General features: G+C 47.3%; 1 protein-coding gene across 1 annotated transcript; it reads left to right on the plus strand.

Annotated features, from left to right (window-relative positions):
* The first annotated feature begins 1,367 nt into the window (after positions 1–1,367).
* LOC101768700 (7-deoxyloganetin glucosyltransferase) lies at positions 1,368–3,107 on the plus strand. The gene is made up of 2 exons (XM_004952172.3): positions 1,368–1,914; positions 2,005–3,107. Exons 1-2 carry the CDS (start codon positions 1,422–1,424, stop codon positions 2,940–2,942), a joined length of 1,431 nt encoding a protein of 476 aa, XP_004952229.1. The 5' UTR covers positions 1,368–1,421; the 3' UTR covers positions 2,943–3,107.
* Positions 3,108–21,454: the final 18,347 nt, after the last annotated feature.

Consider the following 21,454-nt stretch of genomic DNA (forward strand, 5'->3'; position numbering starts at 1 on the left):
TTCTCCAGCTAGAACGTAGCTATCTAAATCTTCCTTGAAATCTATAATTGGTATAGCTATTGGTATGCTAGAACTGGCTAATTTTGACAGGGCAAAACCATCTTTCTCAAGTTGTTTTCTCAGATCGTATGTCAACCAAACTCTGGAATGCGCAGTGCATGTCTCAGACTTAGCATTTTGGATGTGGGTGAGAAACGCATTTGCTCTCACAGGTTCTAATTTACAATCACAGAGATGCCTGTATGCGTGCCACTTGAGTTATCATGCTTTTGGAAATTTGGAGTTCCAAGATGGTATAAGTCCCGGCGAGAGTTAAAAATGGATATATAGTCTGTTGGAGTTGCTCATAATCTTAACCTCATTTTCTGTTAAGTCTGTTATACTCTTAACATTCATACTTTGTGCTGATTGGAAAAAATATTTGGCCATCTTACATATAATATTTACCGTATTCCAAAGTAGTACACTCTCTTGCTGTTTCTTATGAATTATACCGTGCACTTAGGGGGTGTTTGGATACTAGGTGCTAAACTTTAGCAGTATCACCTTGGATGTTCGGATGCTAATTAGGAGGACTAAACATGAGCTAATTATAAAACTAATTGCAAAATCCCTGGGCTAATTCGCGAGATGAATCTATTAAGCCTAATTAATCCATCATTAGCAAATGGTTACTGTAGCACTACATTGTCAAATCATGGACTAATTAGGCTTAATAGATTCGTCTTGCGAATTAGACTCCATCTGTGCAATTAGTTTTGTAATTAGCCTATATTTAATACTCCTAATTAGTACCAAACATCCAATGTGACAGGTACCTAAACTTTAGCGGGTGGTAAATACCACCTTAATTTATTTCTAGAATTGAGACAGAAGATGGAAACCTCCCGCATGCTTTACCAGTAGCTTTTGTACCTTTTTCACCTACCTTGCCACTGAGCCGAAAAAATGTGATTCAAAAGCAGCTTGATCATATCTAATGTCCTCCTTGTTCTTTATGGTTAAGGTGTATTTCATTCCACCAAAATTATAACCACAAGTAAGTATTTTTATATAAATCTGATGACATTAAAGTTATGTCATAAAATTATATTTATAGAGTAGTTTTTGTCAAAAACTTATATATCCTAATAAGAAAAAATAAAACTCTTATGAATTTGAAAGAATAATGGGTCAACTCGCAATCGTGCCGAATACTAAAATTCCTTCGATTGAGATCTGATGTAATTTTTCACAAGTGCGCCAACTGCACCATTGGTTTTTTACAATCTCCCAAATGTATTGAAATTGAATACTCAAAACGCTACCATCGATAGGCCAGTAAAAAATAATGGGAAGAGCAATCCAGATGCCAATAATTGAGGTACCCCCGCTAGATAAGGATAAGCAATACGGTGAGCGTGAGGGGTCGTGGATCGAGAATGGCGAGGGCGCACGCCGTGGTGGTGCCGTACCCGTGCTCCGGCAACATCAACCCGGCGCTGCAGCTCGCCAAGCTGCTCCACCGCCACGGCGTCTACATCACCTTCGTCAACACCGAGCACAACCACCGCCGCGTGCAGGACACCGAGGGCGCCGGCGCCGTGCGCGGCCGCGAGGGCTTCCGGTTCGAGGCCATCCCGGACGGCCTCTCCGATGCCGACCGCGGCAAGCAGGACTACGGGCTGAGCCTGCTCGTGTCCACGAACACAACCTGCGCGGCGCCGCTGAGGGACCTCATCGCGCGGCTCAACGGCACGCCCGGGGTGCCGCCGGTGACGTGCGTGCTGCCCACGGGGCTGATGACCTTCGCGCTGGGCGTGGCCCGGGACCTGGGCATCCCGAGCATGGTGTTCTGGTGCGCCAGCGCGGCCTCGCTGATGGCGTACATGTGGACGCCGGAGCTAAGGAAGAGAGGCTACGTGCCACTCAAAGGTAGATAACCACTTCACGCAAATCTTGTTTGCTTCTGTTTAGTGTTCACCAATCACCAAACACAGACGCTGGATTGACCCCGGCATGCAGATGAGAGCTACCTGACGAACGGCTACCTGGACAAGACGATCATCGACTGGATCCCAGGCGTGCCTCCCATCAGCCTCGGCGACGTCTCGAGCTTCGTCCGCACCACCGACCCAAATGACATTGGCCTCGGACTCAGCGAGTATGAGCCCAGCAGCTGCACCAAGGCCGGCGCCCTCATCCTCAACACCTTCGAGAACCTTGACGCCGACGTCCTCGCCGCCCTCCGCTCTGAGTACGCTCACGTCTACACCGTCGGCCCCCTGGGCTCGCTCCTCCGGCACGGCACCGCCGCTGACGGCGACTCTATCGACTCGACCGGCCTGAGCCTGTGGAAGCAGGACGCCGAGTGCCTGGCGTGGCTGGACACGCAGGAGCCGCGCTCCGTCGTGTACGTCAACTTCGGCAGCCACACGGTGATGACGCCGGAGCAGCTGGCCGAGTTCGCGTGGGGCCTCGCGGCGAGCGACCACCCGTTCCTCTGGTCCATCAGGGACGACCTCGTCCGCAGCGCCGGCCTGCCACCGGCGTTCGTGGCCGAGACCGCGGGGCGTTGCCGCGTGGCGGCGTGGTGCCCGCAGGAGCAGGTGGTGCGCCACCCGGCCGTGGGCTGCTTCCTCACGCACAACGGCTGGAACTCGACGTGCGAGAGCCTCGCCGCCGGCATGCCGATGGTGTGCTGGCCGGGGTTCGCAGACCAGTACATCAACCGCAAGTACGCCTGCGACGTGTGGGGCGTCGGCGTCCGGCTGGATGACGAGGTGAGGAGGGAGCAGGTGGCCATGCGCGTCAGGGAGGCCATGGGGAGCGAGGAGATAAAGGCCAGCGCGGCGAGGTGGAAGGCTGAGGCGTTGGTGGCGAGCTGCCCCCGTGGGTCGTCGTATGAGAACTTGCTGAGCATGGTCAGAGCAATGTGCAGCTCAGCCAACCCCGAAGACTGAGGAGCTACCAGAATTGCAGTGTTATACAATAAAACTTCCCGTATCGGGAAAAAAAATCTGCAGTGCATACTCTACGTCTCTACTGCGACCCAATTAAAATGTGTTAATATTTTATGCACTATCTATATATACTTAATAATATTAAAGTACAGTTATTTCTTCTAACCGTCGTGGTTGTTTTGCAAAAAAGTATCTCAATTATTTCGTAATCAACCCGCAATCTTTAAAATATGTCTTGATGATTTTACAAAAAAATCCCCAAACTTTACTGCAATTGTGGAGGTGGAGGCGCCCGCGCTGGCCGGCCTCGACGCCGGGGTCGGGGCTACCCGCGCTGGGGTCGAGTAGCCTGCGTCCCAGCCCTAGCGGCGGAGGCGGCAGGCACGGCGGCCACCCCGGTCCCGGCCTTGATAGGCACTCCCTCTCCTGCTCGTCGCACCTCGCCCTGGAAGGGAGCTTTGCAAACAGAGCGTGTGGGGAGCCGGTCGTTGCCAGATGGCCTGCCTTAATCTCCTCCGTCACTGGCGAGGCCATCGACAACAATGATGGAAGGCCCGCCCAGGCGCCGGCGGTCATCTGCCCCGCATCGACCCGGCCAGTCTCGCCACGCCTGATGATATCCACTACACCGCCACGGAGCTCGCTAAGGCATCAGTGCCAACAAGTCAGCAGGACGTCGTCGCCTGTGTTTGCTGCTCTGTGCTTGCCACCTATCAAAACAGCCACGCTGACCATGACGAGGCAATTTTGCTGCATGTCAATCTGGTCATTCTCGAGACACCCAAGGTGATTTGCTGTGCTTAATGCTCTGTCCTTCTAATGCTTGCACTTTAAGTGTTCAATGAAATATCACTTCAAGATGATAAATCATTCTTTCAGTCTATACTGTTGATTGCCTTTGTTACCATACTTCTATGTTGTTGCCTTCTCTGCTATAATTAGTGCCGAGGCATTTCAAAGAATTCGTATCTGCTTCAAAGATAACCTTTCAAGTTTCATCCAATGGGTAGAGGCTCTAATAGATTTTTACTTGTCCAACCTATCTGACTAGCTTCTTAAATTTCTCTTTTGAGTGTTTATTTTTTTACAAGGATTATTCAAAACTGTCAAACTGGTTGAGCTTATCTATTTTGTTTAAGTATAATATCAGAGTACAAGGTTTGTAATCTTATGATACCTGGTTCAGACCTTCCAGCACTTCCACTACCGGAAACCGAGATAATGCCAAGTGTTTTTATATTTGCCGACTGCAATATATCGGGCACTCGGCAAAAGACAAGTTTGCCGAGTGTATCCACATATACACTCGGCATTAACAATACACTCGGCAAACAAGACGTTTGCCGAGTGTCACGAATGAAACACTCGGCAAACAACGCCAAAGACACTCGGCAAATAGAAAGCACTCGGCAAATCTATAACACGTGACAAGCACGCGCACCCGCCGTTACGAAGCGTGCCGAGCGTTTGTACTTTGCCGAGTGCCTGTTAGTGGCACTCGGCAAACTGTAACTTTGCCGAGTGTCCATCCCGAGGCACTCGGCAAACTCCACCCGTTGCCGAGTATTCTTCAAAGGCACTCGACAAAGTTGATTTTTGCCAAGTGTTTTCTGTAGACACTCGGCAACATAATATTTATTTTTTCCTTCCCTGCCCTCCAAACTTTTTCCACTCTCTACACACAACATGTGATACTACATGTTCAAATTTCATATATTTGTGGATCAGTTTGCTATATTTAATAAGTTTATAGCACATATAGGATTTTTTCGGTTACGGGCAAATTTGAACTGCAAGTGTTTTAAATAATGGAATAAGTTCAGTGGAAAAATCCTATTCATGTTAGTGAGTCCACTCTGGGGCCTTCCCCAGAAAATGAAAAGAAATTTCGAACATTTTGGTCAGAAAATACGACCACAAACGTGTGGTCCAATGATTTTTAAATTCTAGAAAAAACAAACAAACTCTGAAAATCACGAGATTTGTCAAGATGTCATGATGTCAAACATGGAGACTTTGGAAAAAAATTGAGAAAGTTTCGCACCTTCTGTCACGTACGACTCTAACAAACCGGAGCATCTCGAGAGAATAGTCTAGAAGTTCAGAATGATCTGTTAAGATTTGGAGTCAAAGTGAGGGTCGGAGTTAGAGTTGGACTTCAAAACTTTTTGTATAGGCAATGGACAATATAGATTGGTTCCTCTCAAATTTTGTGAATTTTTCGTATCCTTTTGATAATTTTAATGTATTAACTTCAATTATAGAATTTAAATTGAGATAAATTAAATTTGAGCTATAACTGCCTAAAATAATGGAACAATATTAGTAGAAAAATCAAATATGTATTGTTAAGTGAATTTGACCATGTATTTCGAAGTACATCGAAAAACATTTAGTAAAGCACGTTAGGGAAGGTATGTGTACATGAAATATGAAAGAAGTTTGCCGAGTGTTTCACGGTTTGCCGAGTGTTTTGGAGAATACACTCGGCAAACTTAGTGTATGGGCCTACCACAGCGCATATACCTGTTCCAATTGGTTAAAAAAATATTAAAAAAAATGTTTGCCGAGTGTCCTGGATCGGGGCACTCGGCAAACCTATAGTTTGCCGAGTCTCCTGGATCTGGGCACTCGGCAAATCTGTAGTTTGCTGAGTGTCCTAGATCTAGACACTCGGCAAACGGCAAACACCTGTTTCTATCCGGAATGGCACAGTCACCTCATCCACTCACTCACTCACTCACTCACTCCCGCCGCCGCCACACCCGCCGCCCCGCGCCTTCGGCGGCCCGCCCCCGGCTCCCCTCGGCCGCCGCACCCGTCGCTCCGCGCCTCCGGCGGCCATCCCTGGCTTCCCTCAGCCGCCGCCCCACTCGGTGCGGCCGCCCCTCCCTGCCTGCGGCCGGCTCCCCGCCCAGCCGCTCTCCCTTGCCCGCCACCGGCGCCGGCCCGGCCGCCCCTCGACTGGCCTGCGCAGCTCCGGCCGGCCGGCCGCCCCTCTGCCCTGGCTCCTCCGGCCGGCGCCCCTCCATCGGCGGCCCTCCACTGGCCGCGCAGCTTCGGCCGACCGGCCGCCCCTCCGCCCCGGCCGCCACCGCTCCCCTGCCCCTGGCCGGCTCCCTTCCCGGCCCGGCCGTTCCTTCCCTGCCCGCGGCCGGCGGCCCTCCCCTGACCAATCCTCCCCTGGTCAGCCCTCCCCTGGCGACCGGCGCCTCACTGGTAATTCTCTTTTGAAATTAGGAATTAGGAATTAGGAATTAGATATTAGAAATTAGGAATTCTATTTTGAAATTAGGAATTAGGAATTAGAAATTAGCAATTAGGAATTAGGAATTAGGTATTAGAAATTAGAAATTAAAAAAATAGAAAAGGACTTTCTTTTAGAAAAGATAGAGAGGTTGTATTGTAAGGACTTCCTTTTAGAGATGAATTAGAAAATAACTTTCTTTTAGAGATGAATTAGAAAAGGACTTTATAAGTTAAAATCCATGTCAATATAATGCTATTGTACCAAACATTTGCAATAAATGTGGTTGTCGGCCATCGTGCCGTCTCTTTGGTGAGAATGTGGTTGTCGGCCATCGTGCCATTTTATTTGTTGCAGGTTTTGAAAACCTCTCCGTGCAGGGGAGGTGCTGCCAAAATTTTGACTTAACAGTACAATGTTTCTTTTCTTGCAGGAGAGGCTCACAAGGATCGTCCTCGACTCGTCACTTTGCAGGATAGCAAGGTGAGGCATCTTACACATCTCTTTCCGTTTGATGTTCGTATATCACGTAACCTAGTTAGGCATCTCCCATTCAAAGGAGATACAGTTGCAAATATGCAAACATTTGTGTATCTATAACCGTGTCTATTTCAAATTGTCCACGTTTTTTGGACAGCCCGAGGATGTGTTGGTGCGGTTAGTTTCCATGCTCTACTCCGATCCATGACAGAGTTTTGGCAGCACCTTCCTGTTGTTCTCTGGATACACAATCTCCGATCCTGGATGTGTATTTGGAGAACAGCGGGGAGGTGCTGCCGAAATTCTGTCTCGGATCGGAGTAGGGCATGGAAACTAACTGCACCGACACATCCTCGGGTGCGATTAGGACCTATCTTTACCTATTAGACAGTATAGTAACACGTAGATACAACATGATTTTTTATATTACTCGCTGTTATGCTAGAGGATGGATGACCGTGAGTGGATGTACACGGGCTGCTCTAGTCAGGATTCATTGACCGATGAATGGATTGAAAAGACCGATGCATTCTTGGAACGGATGTTTGCTAGGGTCAAAGGGGCTAGTGTCACTTGGTGTTCGTGCAGTAGATGTGCAAACATGCGTCGAAAAACCAAGCTAGAAATGGGCAAACATCTTGTGAAGAACGGATTTACGCCAGACTACACCAGGTGGATCTACCATGGTGAAGCCGATCGTGGGAGAGACGAAGTGTTGAGACAACGCATCGAGGAATATGATGATGATGCTGGGGTGGGAGACATGTTAAATCACTATCATGAAGCATAGTTCGATGAGACACGTAGGGAGGAGGAGCTAGAGGCTACCGCAAAGGAGTATTACAACATGTTGTCTGTGGCACAGCAACTCCTACACGGTCATACCAAGGTTTCGCAACTTGATGCCATTGCACGCCTAATGGCCGTGAAGTCCTAGTTTAGCTTGAGTCGAGACGCCTTCGATGTTGTGCTAACTGTTTTTGGTAGCCTGCTCCCGAATGATCACATCTTGCCAAAGAGCATGTATGAGGCACAAAAACTCCTTCGTGCGCTTAAGATGCCATACGAGCAGATACATGCTTGCCCGAAGGGATACATCATATTTTGGAAAGAGTATGCAGAAGCTAAGTACTGTGTGAAGTGTGAGTCGTCTAGGTTTCTGGAGGTAGACTCTATTGATGGTCAGAAGAGGCAGCTTGCAATCCCCATGAAGATCCTACGGTACCTTCATTTCATACCGAGGATCCAACGGCTTTACATGACAGAGGAATCTGCGAAACAGATGACATGGCACAAAAACGGATGTCGATACAATCCTAGGAAGCTAGTACACCCATCCGATGGTGAAGCCTAGACAAGATTTGATGTGATTTATCGTGAGAAATCTCTAGATTCTCGTAATGTACGTGTTGCGCTGGCAACAGATGGGTTCAATCCATATGGAATGGCGGCTGCCCCGTATACCTGTTGGCCCATATTCGTTATCCCCCTGAATCTCCCCCTTGGCGTCCTTTTTCAATGACAGAATATATTTTTGTCGTTGATAATTCCAGAGCACCCGGGGAATAATATGAGTGTGTACATGGAGCCTCTGATTGATGATTTGGTCCGTGCTAGGGAGGAAGGGGTATGGACTTACGACCGAGCTACAAAGACAAACTTTAAGATGCATGTTTGGTACCATTACTCCCTGCATGATTTGCCGGCATATGGGATTTTTCACGGGTGGTGTGTTCACGGGAGGTTCCCATGCCCAGTTTGCAAGGCTTCTCTGAAGTTCATTTAGTTGACGAAGGGTGGCAAATATTCTTCGTTCGACAAACATTGACAATTCCTCCCTCCTGACCATCCATTCAGACAAGACATTAAAAACTTTACGAGAGATGTCGTAGTTGAAGACCTCTCACCGAAGATGATGACAGGAGCCACGATTCGTGCTCAGTTAGACACTCTCGAGCTTAATAACAATGAAGGTGGTTTTGTGGGATATGGCGAGCAACATGCTTGGACTTAGAAGTCGTGCTTGTGGAATCTCCCCTATTTTCATGACCTTCTTCTTCCGCATAACATCGATGTAATGCACACTGAAAAGAATATCACCGAGGCAATTTTTGGGACAATTATGGACATTCCTGACAAGACAAAGGATAATGTTAAGGCTAGAGTAGATCAAGCGAGGATATGCAACAGACCAAAGTTAGACATGGCACCTCCCAGATCCGGCAAGTCGTGGAGGAAGCCTAAGGCTGATTTCGTCCTGACGAGAGCCCAAAGGAGGGAGGTACTAGAATGGTTCCAAATGTTAATGTTCCCTGATGGGTATGCAGCGAATTTGAAGAGGGGAGTGAACTTAACTACTATGCAAATCAACAGCCTAAAGAGTCATGATTACCACATATGGCTTGAGCGCCTACTTCCGGTGATGGTCCGAGGATATGTACCTAAGCATGTCTGGTAGGTGCTAGCGGAGTTGAGCAATTTCTTCCGCCAGCTTTGTGCCAAAGAGTTATCTCGTACCGTGATTGCAGAAATGGAAAGAATGGCGCCTGTGTTGCTCTGTAAGTTGGAGAAAATCTTTCCACCCGGAATTTTCAATCCGATGCAGCATATGATTCTTCACCTCCCATATGAAGCAAGAATGGGGGAGCCTGTGCACGGCCGTTGGTGTTATTCAATTGAGAGATGTCAAAAGGTTCTGCGAACTAAATGTAAAAATAAATGCAAAATTGAAGCATCCATTGCAGAGGCATATATTTTGGAGGAGGTCTCAAACTACACAACAAAATATTATGCTAACAATCTTCCTAGCGTGCACAATCCACCCCCGCGTTACAATGCTAGCAAAAATGAATCGAGCCTTAGCATTTTCCGAGGGCAACTCGGAAGTCCAAGTGATGTGACCCCCAAGACCTTGAAACATGAAGAGTGGCGCATTATCATGTTGTACGTGTTGAGCAATCTATCAAAAGTGGAGCCGTATATGCTGTAAGTTCTCAACAACATTATTCTCAAGTAGTTACTATTCTGGGTGCAACTGTTCATGATTTTCTCATTGGTTTAGAGAATTTCATCATCAATTTTGGCGTAAATCAAGGCAACCTACCCCGCAACAAACTGATACCCTTCTCAGGGAGGGTGCGGGAAATGGAAGTCCCGATTTCATTTCTTGGTTCAAACAAAAGGTACAATCCATTTTAGCTCGTACTTAGTATGATATTACAATTTTCTCGTACACGCGAATAATATAACGAACGGCCCTACTTGAACTTGCAGGGTCAAACTGATGCGTCTATGAGTGTCGAGTTGAGACAGGTTGCTGATGGTTGTGACTATAGGGTCAGGTCATTTACTGGTTATGACGTGAATGGATATCGCTTTCACACAACAAGACAGGAGCAGAGTCGGCCCAATCGGAGAACCACAAATACTGGAGTTTTCATGCCAGGCTTGGATGGTGTTGAGTACTACGGAGTAATTGAAGAAATATACGAACTCAAGTTTCATGGTTGCAAACCTCTTAAGCCAGTCATATTCAAATGTCATTGGTTCGATCCATCGGTTGTGAGATGGACCCCTAATCTTGGGCTAGTCAAAATCTAACAATCATCCGTCTTACCAGGAGACAATGTGTATATTGTGGCTCAACAGGCCACGCAAGTTAATTACCTGTCATACCCGTGTCAAACTGATAACCGTCTAAAGGGTTGGGATGTTGTGTACAAGGTATCGCCACATGGTAAATTACCTGTACCAAATAATGAAGATTATAACATAGACCTCAACAAGTTGTTGTGTACAAGGTATCGCCACATGGTAAATTACCTGTACCAAAGCTTGCATGTTGGATGAAGGGCCGACTTCTCGGCCATAGAAAAAATATTTTTCCAACCACATCATCAGGAAGGTTGTGTGCTCACTGTCGCTAATGGTTCCGGTCTTCATATTCCTATCAATATAGTCTTTCCATCCACCGATTCCTTCCATTTCCAGGCGATGAGTGGGTTTGATCTGGATGTCAAAGGGCCTGTCGGGCGAAGAAATGTCAAGGTCGATCAGCATCAGGACATCGGCTAGAGTCGGGGTCATAGGCTCGTGGCCAAAGAGGAATGCATTGAGGGCGTCAGAATAGAAATAGGACACCGCCATGACCAGGGGCTCGTTCTTCTCCATCTGAGATAAAGACAAGTTTATGCAATGGCCGATTTTCTGTTTGTCCCATAGAACCCTCTTAGAATCGGCTATCCTTTGGAACCATTCCCTCCAACCAGGGGTCTCCTTCGGCCAAGATCTAAATGCGCCCGTCCACTGATCCAGATCCATGGGTGATTGCTTGAAAGGGATTCTGTGGGTTTCCAAATTGATGAAGTCAGTTGGATCTGCGTTCCCCATGGGGCCAAGGCTGATGAGACCAGGTGCGTCTGAGAAAGGGATGGTGATTTGTTGCCTGACCGCCTAAGGAAGATGAAAAAGGGAAACTGAGAACAGATCTAAAAGACGCGTGAGTAGTGAAAAGTAAAAGGTAAAGCTTTAGATATTTACCTCTAGGAGGAAGCTCATGGTCATTGATGGAGCCACCTTTGGAGAGAATGAAACGGGGCGAGGACGAGAGAAAGATCGCCGGAGGGTTGCGACCGGGAGGTGAAAGGGTGCCGAAATCTGACGGAAGATGATGCGCCGGGGAAAGAAGAATTTCTGAGCTCGTGGAGAAGAACCGGTGGGGAATGCTTGTATTTAAGGACGGTTCGAGACAAGGGTAAAGGTGGAATTTTTACCGCGCCGTCTACACGAATTTTGGAGGAGCGGTTGCCTCAGGCGCCTAGTTCGAAAAGATTGTAATCATTAGGTAGAAGACTGCAAAACAAAAAGGAGTCTTTGCCGTGCTTGTCTCGAAGAGAGAGTTAAAATTAAGAAGAATTTCGAAGCAAAAGTTACGTTTTGCTCTGATGAGCGACTTCGCCAAAATACCTTTTTCTTTCATGAGTTCGTACGGGTTGGTAGGGCTGCATTAACACGATCTCCGGCCGATTCTGTAAGTTCCGCTTATCGAGTAATATCTAAGCCTTAACTTCGGGTGCATCGCTGTTGTTTCATTTAGATTTATTCACCAGTTATTGATATCAACTAGAATCGTAGGTTCTACTTGTTATTTTAGTTTTTATCACCAGTTATCCAGCTTGAGATATGAACTGTCGGCTTTTATTGCTTTCTTTCTTTGTTATCATACAGCCGATTAGATCTATCCCAAGTGTTGTTTTCCTAGCATTGTTTAGTTTGCTCTAGTAGCTTTTCTTTACAACCGTACGCGGTATCAACTGTTTTATAGTTGGTTACCTCTACAGTGAATCGGCCGATTCGCAGACACGCTGTTGAAGATAGATCGGAACTCTAGCCGATCGGAACCCTTGGAATTTAATATTTTTATTCCCTTGTCAATCAACAGGTCAGATTGATTGGCACGCCACACGAATCGCACCAGGGCGATAACCTGAACAGGAGTTAAGCAGATTCTCCCGGGTCGTGTGTCCGACGCTGAGGATTATCGGCCGATTTTCAGCACCAACACACTTTTGGCACGCGTGAGACCACCATCCAACATGTCGAAGGCTGCCGAGGTCTCCGAAGACAACGTCATCGAAATTACTGAAGCAAATCTCAAGGATGACAAGAAGGAAGAAGTGGCAAGACATCTAGAAGAATACAGAAAAATATGCTTGCAATCCTTTAGTCGTACCAGAAGCGGAGAGACCGTCAATAAAAGCTCCTCTTCCAACTCCCCATCACATCACCATCGCTGAAGACTCGAGGAAGATGTCTGACATGATTCAACAATCTATTTACCAGGCTATGATCTACCAGTCCACAGTAATGACCAACACAGTATACAACGCCGTCATCAGTTCCTTGGTCAGCGGAGTAGCTCAGGGGTATCAGGGACCAGCTTACAGCCCGCCCATCATAACTCCAATCAGAGGCTTCTCAGTGGTACCGAGCACGTCTCACTCGGCTCCTCAGCCAATATTGATGCAACATGGAGGGTACAACGCTTCAATACCCCTGGGGTACAACGGTGCGCCATGCTACCAATCACAAGCGTCGTCTCAGCCTGCTCAAATTTCCTCCATGCAATCGCTGCCCTCAAACTCAGTGCCTTGGGGGGCACCAGCAATGATGGCCGGGCTTGATTAGTCAACCAGTTATGGAAACTCTCCAGTCCAAGTATCATTCCAATCGGCCATCCGGCTGACGGTCCCACAATATTAGCCGGCAACGCTAGAAATTGGCAGGGGGGCAGACACTGCAGAAACACTCAGGGGTGCAACGCCGATGATACTATACGACGGAGCAGCAGATTCCGTACGCCATCAACCATCGGCTGCTCAGCTGACTACACAACCGCAAAATCTGCAGCACGCTCTGATCCACCACCCAGCCATGGCACCGCCGGTCCAACAGCATGTACCGTTTCCTCAACCGGTCATACATCAGCAGTAGGTGGAATGGACCGCAAGAATAGCAGAAATAATTCAAGATCAGTTCGGGTTGAAACCAAAGGTGCAAACCTATACGTACAAGACACCATACCCGTCTACCTACGACTTGTTGTCGTTTCCCCATCGGTATAAGGTTCCCGATTTCACCAAATTCTTGGGACTGGATGACACGTCAACTGTAGAGCACGTGAATAGATTCATTATCCAGTGTGGGGAAGCCGCCACACAAGATGCTCTATGAGTAAGATTATTCTCATCATCCCTATCCGGATCGGCCTTCCAGTGGTTCACTATGCTACCGCCCAATTTCATCGTTACTTGGGCCGATTTGGAGAAACAGTTCCATAAGTACTTCTACGCGGGAGTCCACGAGATGAAGCTCTCAGATCTGACAAGCCTCAGGAAGAGGAGCGACGAACCAGTGACCAGTTACGTACAAAGGTTCAGAGAGATCAGGAACAAGTGCTACACCATGGTCCTGACTGACGCTCAGCTGGCCGATATCGCCTTCCAAGGTCTCCTGCCACACATCAAAGAGAAATACGCCTCCTAGGAGTTCGAAAGCTTAAGTCAGATCCTCCACCATTTGTCTAGCCAAGAGGTGCGCCCTTTCGACCAACGGAGAAATTTTCAGAAAAAGGTGGCATACCTAGAGGGATCTGAATCGGAGGAAGAGGCGGAAATCGGCCTAGCAGAGTGGGTAAAAGGAAAAAAGCTGATATTGTGCCCGTTTGGAAAGAAAGAACCCGAAGCATTCGTTTTTGACATGTCAAAGGCCGACAAAATCTTCAACTTGCTTCTCCAAGAAGGGCAGATCAAGCTTTCGCCTTATCACACGATTCCATCGGCCGAACAGCTCAAAAAGATGAAGTATTGCAAATGGCCTAATACCACATCCCACGACACGAACGAATGCAAGATCTTCCGATAGCAGATACAATCTGCCATCGAACAAGGGAGACTCAAGTTCGAAGTTCCGACAAAACCAGTAAAACCGATGAAGATCGATCAACATCCTTTCCCCACCAACATGGTCGATGCAGGTAGAGACACGCTCAAAACTAAGGTGCTGACATCAGAATCGGCCAGGAGAAGTGGCACTGTGGACCCTAGAAATCAGGCCATAGTCGAAGATGTCAAAGGAAAAGGACGGATCGAAGATGAAGGAGAAAGATCAGAGAAGTCACGTAGGCCTATTACCTCCCAAGACCTACTCAGCAAGTATCAGCGATAGCAAGAAAGCTCGAGATGTCGTGAGGAGATGATGCGCCAACACGAAGATCATTGGCGGTGCCTGTTCTTCATCCCATGCTGGGAGAACAACCTCAGGTTACCGTCGGCCGATAACTGCCCCGAGTGCAATTGTCAGTGTCGCAGCGGTCGCCCGTTCAAGAGGTCACGCTCTAGGGATCGCGGACTAGAGCCGATCAGCAGATACAGACGCGAACAAGAGGATCGGCACGTTTCAGTGTGTGATCGGCTAGGGGGCAGAGTTGACTAGCATGGTCGACTGGGGGGCAGGACCAGCGCACATGATCATCTGGAGAAGATGGCCGATGCGAGAGTCTCGGATGAAAACCCCCTAGGACGAGAGCCAGACTAGGAGCGTGCAAAACCGCTGGGTAAACCAGTGAACCCTAGATGGTGCCCGGACGGTTTGACTAAATCCCAAAAATGAAGAGTCCAGCGTCTACGCCAATGGGAACAATAGGAAGAAAAACAGAGGCAGACGATGGATAAGAAGGAGGGCAGGTCTCAAGCTGGCGCCCCAGAAGAAAAACTGGCAAAGAAGACGACACTCAGGGAGCCAATGACAACCACTTTTGAGAAACCCGAGGATGAAAAACGTCAGCATCTCTACGCTCTGTTCCTCAAAGGACACGTCAACGGACGACCAGTCACTAGACTGCTGGTGGACGGAGGCGCTGTGGTCAACATCATGCCGTATGCTATATTTCGGAAATTGGGCAAAAGTAATGAAGATCTGACCAAGATGGACATGATGCTCAAGGATTTTGAAGGCAACGTATCCCCAGCCTGCAGAGCACTCTGCGTCGACCTCACCATCGGCAGTAAGACCCTACCTACTACTTTCTTTATCATTAATGGCAAACGGTCCTACAACATGTTGCTCGGGTGAGATTGGATACATGCGAATTGCTGCGTCCCGTCTACAATGCACCAGTGCCTTGTCCAGTGGGTCGGCGACAACACCGAGATAGCCACCGCTGATTCCGCCTACAGTGTTGCCGCGGCCGACGCGCAGCAGTGGAGTTGCGAACACGTCAGGTGCATATCTTGCAGAACCTAAGACACCGAGTTCCTGAAGGTGTCCAATTTTGGCCTACAGCCGATCCAAGCAGTCGGCTCTGAAAAATCAGACTAGATGGATCAGTTCATCCGGAAGACGGGAAGCTTGGGCACGGATTTACGTCGGCTGATTCATTGGAAATGGTGGACTTAGGAAATGGCAGCAAGCCCAGGCCGACGTATATTAGTGCTAGTCTAGACCCCGAGTATAAGTGTGAATTGACAAGCTTGTTAAGAGAATTTAAAGATTGTTTTGCTTGGGAATACCATGAGATGCCTAGTCTAGACCGGTCCATTGTTGAGCACCGGTTGCCTATAAAACCAGGGTATCAGCCGTATCAGCAGCCCGCATGATGGTGCAACCCTAAAATCCTACCTGATATAAAGGCCGAGATTACAAGATTGATTGAAGCAGGATTTATTCGGTAGTGCCGTTATGCCGAATGGATTTCCAATATTGTGCCCGTATACAAGAAAAATGGGAAATTGCGCGTGTGCATTGACTTTAGGAATCTTAATCAGGCTACACCGATGGATGGGTATCCAATGCCGACAGCTGATGTTCTGATAGACGCCGCTGCGGGACACAAAGTCATCAGTTTCATGGACGGTAATGCTGGGTATAATCAGATACAGATGGCCGAAGAAGACATTTCAAAGACAGCTTTCAGATGCCAAGGCCACCTCGGTTTGTTCGAGTGGGTAGTGATGACCTTCGGTTTAAAAAATGTCGGAGCTACATATCAATGGGCTATGATTATATTTTCCACAAGCTTATTGGTGTCCTGGTGGAGATTTACATCGACGACATCATGGTCAAGTCAAAGGGGCATCAGGAGCATCTGGCCGATTTGCAAGAGGTATTGGAATGCACAAGGAAGCATGGTTTGAAAATGAACCCAAACAAATGTGCCTTCGGCGTGTCGGCTGGACAATTTCTAGGATTCATGATCCACAAGCGCGGGACAGAAATCAACCGAAAGATTATAGCTGCCATCAATAAAGTTGTAGCCTCGCAGAACAAAACTGAGCTACAGTCCCTAATCGGCAAAGTTAACGTTATCAGGAGGTTCATATCCAACTTGTTCAGGCGTATTCAAGCCTTCGCTCCTTTGTTGAAGTTAAAACCCAACCAAGAATTTGTGTGGGGAGAGGAACAACAAAAAGCATTGGAGGACATCAAGCAGTACCTGATCTCACCACCGGTGTTGGTTCCGCCACAGGCTGACAAGCCATTCAGACTATACTTGTCGGCCGAGGAACAAGCTATCGGACCGACGTTGGTACAAGAATTCGAAGGAAAAGAAAGAATAATCTATTATGTCAGCAGAAGACTCCTGGACGCTGAGACTAGATATTCCCCAGTGGAACGGCTCTATCTTTGTCTATATTTTTCATGTACTAAACTCAGGCACTACCTGTTATCTGCAGAATGCATAGTTGTGTGCAAAGACGACGTGGTCAAGTACATGTTGTCATTGCCAATTTTGAACGGGAGGATTGGAAAATGGATTCTAGCTCTATCATAGTTTGACCTGAGGTACGAATTGGCCAAATCTGTCAAGGGCCAAGTAATGGCCGATTTCGTGGACCAGCATTATGGACCAGGAATCGCTGTCGTTGAGCCAGCTCCATGGACACTGTACTTTGACGGTTCCTCATGTGGGGCCGGATCAGGAATCGGCATCGTCCTCATATCACCTCGGGGGCAAGTTATGATTTCTCTCTGCCGATAGAGGCGTCCGCCACCAATAATCAGGCGGAATACCGGACTGTCCTAAAAGGTATCCAATTATTAAGGGAAATCAAGGCCGATGCAGTGGAGATTTTTAAGGATTCCATGCTCATTGTTGATCAATTAACTGGGAAATCTGAATGCAAAGATGATATCTTAAGGATTTACTATGAAGATTGCCTCCAATTATTGAAGGAATTCAAGTCTGCGATTATTGAGCACATTCCCAGAAGTTATAACGAGGAAGCTAATAAGCTCACCCAACATGCCTCCGGGTATCGGCCAATTCAAGGGGTTATGTCTCTGGAGCTTGCAGCCGACGACTGGAGAAAGGAGATCGCCGATTACTTAAAAGATCCGTCCAGGATAGTGGATCGGCGAGTGCGATTTCAGGCCACGAAATACGTGCTACTTGAAGATGATTTATTCTATCGGACGATTGATGGAGTACTATTTAAATGCCTTGGGATAGAAGAAGCAAAGGTTCTGATGGGAGAAATTCACGAAGGTGTATGTGGGGCTCATCAATCAACTCACAAAATGAAGTTGATGATTAGGAACAATGGTTATTACTGGCCAACGATACTCGAGGATTGCCTTAAATATTATAAAGGGTGTCAGGATTGCTAGAAGTTCGGTAATGTGCAACGTGCACCAGCCTCGGCTATGAACCCAATAATTAAGCCATGGCCATTTAGGGGTTGGGGAATAGACCTCATCGGATAGATTTATTCTCCATCAAGCAAGGGACACAAGTTCATATTCATAGCTACTGACTACTTTACCAAGTGGGTGGAGGCAGTTCCCCTAAAAACCGTGACATCGGCCGCTATGATCGACTTTGTGAGAGACCATATTATTTATCGGTTTGGTATCCCTCAAACCATCACAACCGATCAGGGGACAATGTTTACTTCGGGACAGTTTGAAGAGTTCACCGCCGATATGAGAATTAAATTGTCGAATTCTTCTCCATATTATGCTCAAGCTAATGGTTAGGCCGAATCATCCAATAAGGGGATAATCAAGTTGATCAAGAGAAACATAGAGGGGCAGCCCAAAAGGTGGCACGCATCCTTGACTGAATCTTTCATGGAGCTACTAAAATATCTCCTTATCAATTGGTATACGATCACAAAGCAGTATTGCCTTGGAAATTAAGGATGGGGTCCAGACGCACGTCACTCCAACATCAATTGACATCCGATGATTATTCCCTCCTCATGAAAGGGGAGCTCGATGATTTGGCGGGTCAGCGATTGAGAGCCTTGATCAGCATCGAAGAAAATAAGAAAAGGGTAGCTAGGTGGTACGACAAGAAGGTCAAGGTCAAGCAGTTCTCCCAAGGAGACTTGGTATGGAAGCTGGTGCTGCCGATAGGGTCTAAATATCCCAAATTCGGTAAATGGTCGCCTACTTGGGAAGGGCCATATAGAATCGGCCGATATGCTCCGGGAAATGCGTACATATTAGAGACCATCGAAGGAGAGGAATTTACAAGAGCTCTAAATGGAAGGTATTTGAAGAGATATTATCCTAGCATATGGGTGGACGCGTAGCCGGCGATATGGCATGTCGAGTCATTATGGTCGACTCCAATTGACTCGTGTTCATATAGCCGATGCAAGGAGACATCGCCTCAAGGGTGAGACTTTTGACCAGTTTGGCCAATTTATTATTCAGTACAGCGATGGGATACATGGCCGACACGGTACAAGTCGCCCTTAGACCAAAATTCCAACACATTTATTAACCACGTTTCAGCTGAGCTTTGTTCTTATTAATCTCTCTTTTGACCCGGACTAGTTCTATTAAGAGACGGGTGCTCTTTTCCTCCAAATCCTCCATGGCAGCTTCAATGGCAACTTGACGAGGAAGTTGGTGGCTTCTTTCGAGAGGCGGTTGGGATGTTCCTGCCATGGCATCCTCAAGAAGGATTTGACGAGGTAGCTTGTGGCTTTTCTCGATCGGCAGCCGCCTGGAATAGTTGGCTTCAATATGATCCAAGATCTTCTGGATATGGGCAGGGATGTGATCTTTGAGTTCTTCGCGATGGGCCTAGATCAAATCTCTGTCCGCCTGCGTTAGCGGTTCCTCGGAGTGCATAATCTTAATAGCCTGTTCCAGGCTAGGGTTAAGGCATCTCGGCTGGGAATATAACAAGCAATCACCCATCGTTAGATAAATGAGCGTTGGGCAGAGGAACAAAAGGGAATTTCATACTTGATTAACGAAGGAAGAGGAAGACATCTCGACACCTGGTTTAAGAGTATGGAAATAGGACAACTTAAGAATGGAAGGCTAGGCAAGGTGCAAATTTCCCTAGAAGAAATACGGGGGTCTTATATTTATAGAGGAAGAAGATGAAGGGTAACAATTGGTAAAACGCGTCCCATCGGAGTAAAGGACTATTAAATGAAAAGCTGCGAGAGAAGACCGTCCAAGTTTGAATTCGCATGGCAATAGCAAAAGAGCATTAGGTGTTTGTACAAAAGCATTCAGTGTCCATTACGTTCACCCGAGGAGAGTCTTAATGGCTGCGATCGCTCGCTGCCGGATCTCATTGGCCGAATCTAAAACCCTTTGGTCGTTGTTGGCCGATCCTGGGACTTCTGGCATATTGCGGTGAAGTCGGATGGCATCATGGGCAAGGTTTTGTCTCTCCTGCTTTAGATCGGCAATGACGGACGGAAGATCATGGAGTTTCTTCTCTTCAGCGGCTATAGCTTTTGTCACCTGCTCCATCTCCTTGGCAAGTTCTGCCCTGCACCATTTAAGACGGTCTATGGTGCCAACGATGTCCGGGCGAGAATTTTCAAGTACGCCGATTCGGCAATGTACTTCTTGAGCTCAGTGTTTGTAGTAATCCTCCTCTTCACGTGCCTTTGGTAGTTTGGCACGAGCGGCCATGTGCCGTAAAGCTCCGAACACCGGGATTTGCATTGGCTCGATGTATGCTGCAGGTGCTAGAGCTTCTTCTGCTTCTTCTGGAACTCGACCTCTAATTCGTTGAAGAGCTGATGAATCGGCGAGGCATCTTCCACCAGTCGACCGATATCATCCTAAAGAAGGATCCGTATACTCCGGAGCTTGATGCAGACTTCATCTGGAATTGATGTCAGAGCAACCAGGCGCGAGGTGACCTCCTCATCATCAGAGATTGCGACCGCAAAAGAAAAGAGGCTATTATTGGGAGTGTCCTGCTCCTGATAAAATAAGGAGACGGGTTAGCTGACGGCGGTAGAAAATCGGCCGATTTAGACATCAAGTTTCTTATCTCTTTAAAACGGATTTCATCTATTTGTGTTGGTGGGAGCACTGCCCTTGTTTCGGAAATCGACATCCATCTGCACATATCTCATAATCCTCGGGCTGTATCATATACACGTCCTCAGCTAGGTTTCCATTCAGGAAAGCTGTCTTGACATCCATCTGCCATATCTCATAATCGAAATATGCAGCTATAGCTAGAATAATCCGAATGGACTTAAGCATCACTACGGGCGAGAAGGTCTCGTCGTAGTCAACTCCTTGAACTTGTCGAAAACCTTTTGCGACAAGTCGTGCTTTATAGATGTGAACATTTCCATCCATGTCCTTTTTCTTCTTATAGATCCACTTGCACTCTATGGCTTTAACACCATCAGGCGGGTCAACCAAGTTCCAAACTTGATTGTCTCCCATGGACTCTATTTCGGATTGCATGGCATTCTGCCATTTTCTGGAGTCTGGGTCCATCATTGCTTCTGCATATGTCGCAGGCTCATCATTTTCCAACAATAATATTTCCCGCATTTCGCGGAGCCTTGCCGACCTTCGTGGTTGTGGCGGTGCTTCTCTTGCCATGGGTATCTCAACTTGTTCTGCTACGTTAGCATCACTCATTGATTCTTGCTCGATCGGCTCATCTTGAACTTCTTCAAGATGCACTGTCTTTCCACTCTTTTCTCCTTTGAGAAACTCTTTCTCTAGGAAAACCCCATTCCGAGCGACAAACACTTTGCCTTCTGATCGGTTGTAGAAATAATATCCCAAAGTTTCCTTTGGATATCCCACGAAAATGCACTTATCTGACTTGGGTGTGATCTTGTCCAACTGAAGTCGCTTGACAAACACTTCACATCCCCAAATCTTTAGAAAAGACAAACTAGGAACCTTTCCAGTCCATATCTCATATGGTGTCTTAACTACGGATTTAGATGGTACCCTATTAAGTGTGAAAGCTGCTGTTTCTAGAGCGTATCCCCAA

Source organism: Setaria italica, chromosome I (assembly GCF_000263155.2).
Source record: "Setaria italica strain Yugu1 chromosome I, Setaria_italica_v2.0, whole genome shotgun sequence".
NCBI lineage: Eukaryota > Viridiplantae > Streptophyta > Magnoliopsida > Poales > Poaceae > Setaria > Setaria italica.